The sequence below is a fragment of the Hipposideros armiger genome, unplaced genomic scaffold (assembly GCF_001890085.2).
Source record: "Hipposideros armiger isolate ML-2016 unplaced genomic scaffold, ASM189008v1 scaffold_361, whole genome shotgun sequence".
NCBI lineage: Eukaryota > Metazoa > Chordata > Mammalia > Chiroptera > Hipposideridae > Hipposideros > Hipposideros armiger.
In genome coordinates, this window is record NW_017731711.1 from 2039808 (window position 1) to 2045807 (window position 6000).

A 6000-nucleotide genomic window follows, 5' to 3' on the forward strand; every position below is an offset into this window, starting at 1 on the left:
ATAATTGTCATACTATTATTTATAGTTACTTATTATTAGTCTTTCTTCTATTACATTATAAGCTCTCTGAAGGCAAGAACCTATGACTAGAATCCCAAAGTTAACAGTGTCTGGAACATAGACAACTATTTGTTGTTAACGTTTTTCTCATTCAGATTCTACCATATTTTATAGTTTCAGAAATATACATAAATATTCAACTTTATCACTGAATGTCATTTATTTCATTTAATTAATTACCTTTTTTGGAAGGCTGATGTGTTCTCTCTTTTATCTTCTGCAAAATTAACTAATTTTGTATCATCTAGAGTATTTTTCTCAGGTACCATCTCAGTGCCAATGTTATTTTTTAATTTCTGAGAAGAACCATATGTCAGCTTGCCAGAAACATGTGATAAGTCATTGTTATCTGCCCCTCTTAAATTTAGATCATCTTCTTCACGCTTATTAGAGGGGAAGGCAAATTGGAATTTTTGTGTTGATGAAATATAATTTGTGTTTTCATTAGTTATCTTTAAATTCGATGTTAACATTTTTTGCTTCTTTTCCAGACCTACAAAACCAGAATATATTAATTACTACATGTTTTCCACGAAAACAAAATTTTAAAATGATGATGGAAAATTTTAATAAAAATTTTCAAAAAAGATTACTAGGTAAATATTAAAGCCAAAAGAAAAGTATTAGTACAATAACAAGATAACCTGTAATACCACACATGGTTTTGAAATATAGGTTACTCTTATGGTATCACTGAAGGGCCCTCAGAAATTAAGAATTATTGAAATTAAAATTGAAATTTATATAAAACCTACATTATAAAATATGTTAATTCCTGACCCACAGAAATAACCATAACTGTAATATTTAAGTATTTTATCTACTACAAATGAGATAGTTATATAAGTAATTATGAAGATTTAAAAATTTATATAAACAATTTACACATAGAAATACAATGACCAATCATATGTTACTGAATGATTCAGTATTAAAATACATGATACAATGCTTTTAACTTTGTAATATTGCCTTTAAAATCAAGATTAAAGGAATGCTTTCATCAAGGTGACAGAATTTTAAAGGTTTTTTGTTTTACAGAGACTTTACAAGCATCTTTGGGAAGTTTGGGAGCAGTTTAAAGACATTATTAGGGCTTAAATTTGTCTTACCATTTATGTATATATACTATGATATATACATATACTGTGTAGTCTACATATTATTTGATACATATAAGAGTATATATAATACACATTTGCATTTATAAAATATAAATTATGAAGCTTAATGAAATGAGCGTGCATGAACCTACCACTCAATTTAAAAATCAAAATTTTGCCAACAATATTACATTAGATAACATATATTATTTGACTGTGCTTGTTTTTTAGCTTTATAAAATGATGATATTAAACTATATATAATCTCCTGCATCTTATTTTTTTCACTCAGTATATTTCAGGAATCTGGTTTCTGAAAGCAGAGGATTCTACCTTTAGTAAAGGGCAAGACAAAAACTAAAAAACAGTGACAGTTTTAATGGTAACAGAAAACAAATTCACAGAACAATAGAAAAGGTATATGTGATAGTATATTGTGTGCATATAATACATATGTGTATGTATGTATAGAGAAGGAAACTTTTAGATTTTAAGATTTGGTGAGCACTATTTTGAACAAGAGAAGTCTCTAATTTTCATTTTACTCCACTATAATAAAAGAATTAATATTTTAATGTGTTACTAGATTTTTTTTATATTGGCATGAGCTACATAGGTTTGGCTTCACAACAAATATGTGACAATTTACCTAACAGTTTATGATTTTCTATTTCTTCTTCTAATGCCTGAGTATCTGGAATTTCTGAAAACAATGGAGCAGGTGGGAGAAACCAATCCAATGATTTTTCATTATCTGGATAGCTATATAAAATAGAAAAATGGGAATATATATGTTATTAAAGATATAACATCAGAAACTATGTATTTATTAATTAAACATCACTCAATCACCAACTTTTAAACATCCTATAAATGAACTTTCTGTGGTAACTTTGATTTATCCCTACATAGCAGTGTTATTGATCTTTTTTTCCTTGTGTATCATAGGACTGATGACACTGCATTGTGAGATATGGTACCTAAATAATGGCTAAAACTCCATCTCCTTTTCTCCAACTCAAATGCTTGTGATAGGAATCTTAAATATGCTCCAATATAAAAAGAAAAAGTAGCAAATCATCTTAACTATTACTAGTGACAAATTACTTTTGACATACCTCATAACTCATGGGTCATCAATGTAAATGACACCATAACTGATATTCTAGGGTATTCCTAAAACATTATTACAAGTTAATGTCCTAACCCAAATATTCTTTGGGTCCAGGACAACCTAAATGCCACAGAAAAATCCAAGAAACCGACCGAAACTGACAACCACTTTGTAAACCTACAGTAATTGAGATTTTTGCCAACATGTTAGCATTGTTAACGAACTACCCTTCCTTAGGATCGTTCAACTGTGATCCTATTAGCATAGAATGCTTTAATATTTTCTTTCCAACCAAAGCTGACTTGTTCTTCATTAAAACAAAAAGTGTTAGGTGACAGGAAATAAGGTTGAGACAAGCACCACATATACTGCCTATGCCAAGTCCCAAGGATTTTATGATTTGTTTCTTATTTCTTCATTTATGATTTCAAATTCTTGGAAGTGGGAGCTACTACTGCTATATTTTCCAAATAAAAAAATCTACAATGTATTACCTAACACTGTCTGACAGACTGACAAAAGGCCAAAGCATTTGAAATTCTGGACTATGCAGGAGGGTCCCTAAGGTCATCCATCCCCAAGGTGAGTGATTCCCTAGGATGACTGATAGGACTCAGCATATAGTCTTATTCATTGACCATGGGGTGAGTTCAGGGAAAACTGGGCACAAGCTTCCAAAGGTCCCTTCTCGGGGAGTAAAGCAGGATGTGCTTACTTCCCCCAGCAGCGAGCTGTGACAGTACATGTGAAGTGTTGCCAATGAGGGAAGTTCATTAGAGACTCAATGCCGAGGGTTTTTATTGGGGGCAAATAACGTGGGTGTCCCCTCTGTGGCACATACCTAAATTCCAGATTCTCAGAAGTAGATGTTTAGCATAAACCATATTATTTGTATAAAAAAGTTTATGAACAGCGAGCCACTCTTATCAGTTAATGGTGGGAAACTTCCTAAAATCTAAGTTGTCAGACTCCAGCCAAAGGCCAATCTTGCAAGGCTTTTTCAAGGATAGCAGTTTAGGCCTGTTATATTAACTCTTTTCTGCACAAAGACTATGCCAGAAAATTCAAGAAAGATGTTAACATCATACAAAAAACACACCTCTAGCCCTACTGCTCAGCCTCCCCAAGAAGTCAAATCTTCCTTATGATGTCCCTGTTTTCCAGAGGTGCCATCATTTCCCCAGTTACCCAGAATCCAAACCATAGTATAATCTGGTTTATCCAGTATATCCAGTCACCTATCAGGTCTTATTGCATTTTGTCAAGTTTCTTGAATTCATCATTTCCTTGTATTTCTACTGTCACTATTCTAATTAAGGCTCTAATCAACTTATGTCTGGTTGAGAATAGTGTCTTAACTGGCCTCGCTACCTCAAGGCTTTCTCTCTCTAATACATTTTACACGCTCCTACCATATTAATTTGGAATTGTTTTCATCATATTATTCCATTCAAAATCCTTCCATGGTATCCAAATAATGCCGAACTTCCAAGTGGCCCAGGGCCACCTTACAGTTTTAACTCTTCTACACATGCTTTATAGTCCAGACAAAAGTGAACTACTTGTATACCAAATAGATAATATGCGCTGTCCCTTCTCATCTTTGTTCAAAAATATTTCCTTTACTCGGCTTGCCCCTATACCTGACCCTACAACCATATCGAACTACAGAAGTTTAACTGTTTTATTCACTCATTAAGCCATTCAACAATTATTTACTGAGTACTATGTGCCAGGCACTGTTCTAGGTACTAGAGCTTATATTCATCCAAAATCCAGCTCAAATCTTACCTTTATGAAATCTTCCAGGTTCCCTAAGATTTTCTTCTCCCTTCCCTCTTTTTAAGTACTATTAGAACTTATAATATTTATCACAGTCCTCTTTGTATTGTGTGTCTATGTGTATGTCTATAGACAGATAATAGAAAGATGATAGCAGATAGATAGATAGATAGATAGATAGATAGATAGATTGATAGATAGATAGATCTGCTACCCCATCTGGATTTAAACAGCTAAGGGTCTTGTTTTTATTGCCATTTACATCGATAGTACCAAGCACAATGCTTTGTATAATTAGGGATATTATATAATAAATATTTGCTGATTCAATTCCATGGCTTCTAACACATGTAGAGTCATGTCCAAGATCTTTATTCTAGAATTTAACCTCCACCACAATCTATCTTCAGCTTACTTTTCCAATGTTACGTCCCACTGTTTCTCCTTTATGAATATTCTATTCCAAGAAACTTCTCTATACACGATCCCCTTAAAGTACTGTGAATTATCCCATCTCCACTCTTTTTTTCTTGCTGTTACACTCTGCCTTCAAATGCCCACTTTCCCTCTATCGGAATTATCAAATCCTTCAAAGCTTCCTGAAGTCTCCCCACCACTAACATAAAGCATGACCTGATCAATTTAGCCCAAGTCTTCTTCCAAATCTGAAATTTCATTGCGTGAATATGTGTTTAGCATTTGCTTTGCCCTCTTTTTTTTGACTTTGCATTGTCACAAGGGCAAACATATGTTCCAATCTGCTCAGGCCAGTCCTGATTAACACCTGTTGTGCCAGATGGATGCAACTCTTTCATTCTCAAAAGTGTCCCAGTCTGGATGATAAATTACATGGTCACATTATTTATTAATGAACTTTTAATATTTGTGTTTAACCTCCTCAAGTAGATTTTTTTGAAGTAAAAGTCTGTTTCAATCTATTTATATCCCTTTCAGCATTCAATCAATACTTGAATTAACATTTGAATGAATGAAAGAATAAATGAAGCAATAAATAATACAATTTACTCAATGTTTCATTTAAAAAGGATAATAGAATACATAAAAAAAAACTTTGACTTCAGAGTAATACACATGTGAAAATCCATAAAAGCCAGTACTTAACAGGCTATCTATTCTCCATTCTTATTTCCTTTGGTGTCACATCTTTGTTTCCACTCCTACTTCCTGCCTGCGTTGAACGTGCCTATCATACTTGGTCTTTGGCACACTGCCCTTTCTGTTTCCAAAAGGTGTCATCAGTACTCCGTGTCCTGAGCTACTCTTTGACCATGATTTCCAGTCTTTACCTTAGCCAAAAATAATTTGAACAGAAATGCAAATAAATGAAAGCCAAATAGCCAAGAATCTACTCTATTTTTTAAATTATAACATGTAAGATGTTAAACTTTACTCTTTTATATCTGAATTCCATGTTCACCAAATATATACCTGAAACATTCTGTTTTTCTCTCATTCTAAAGCAATATACTGAATTATCATTCTTTAAGGCAGACTTACTTTTCAGCTTCATCTGGTTTTTCAAAAAACAAATTATCCGAAGAAAACAAGGAGTCATTTGATTTCAGCATGTTAAAAACTGGACTTTGTCATAAATCTAAAAAATACAGAAAAAGTAGTTTATATTTTATGTACAAAGATACAGAAAAATATTTCTGGATATGTAAATTATAATCATAAATTTTCCAGAATAACCACAGACTACTTTCCCAGCTTCATCTTCTGCAACTTCCTCCAAAGTGCCTCAATATTCAAATACATTATTCTCTGTTCTCTACTCACACATGCATATACACACTGTACCTCTTTCTTCATACTGCACCAATGTTTAGAATGTGTTTTCTTCCATTCTCCACCTAACAAATTCCTACCCATCCTTCACGGCATAGGTCAAATGTCATTTCTCTTTCAAAGATTTCTCTG

General features: G+C 32.8%; 1 protein-coding gene across 8 annotated transcripts in view; it reads right to left on the minus strand.

The window, feature by feature from the left end:
- The window catches only part of HFM1 (helicase for meiosis 1), an 89472-nt gene extending 83802 nt beyond the window's left edge, over window positions 1–5670 (minus strand). For 6 of the 8 annotated variants that reach the window (XM_019661765.1, XM_019661764.1, XM_019661767.1 and 3 more), the window contains exons 1-3: window positions 5578–5670; window positions 1813–1925; window positions 241–553 (exon numbers count right to left, since the gene is read on the minus strand). In XM_019661765.1, coding sequence (XP_019517310.1) covers window positions 241–553; window positions 1813–1925; window positions 5578–5648 — 497 coding nt within the window. In that variant the 5' untranslated portion in view covers window positions 5649–5670. The remainder of the gene's footprint in view (window positions 1–240; window positions 554–1812; window positions 1926–5577) is intronic. The other 2 variants (XM_019661766.1, XM_019661769.1) reach the window with 2 other exon arrangements.
- Window positions 5671–6000: the final 330 nt, after the last annotated feature.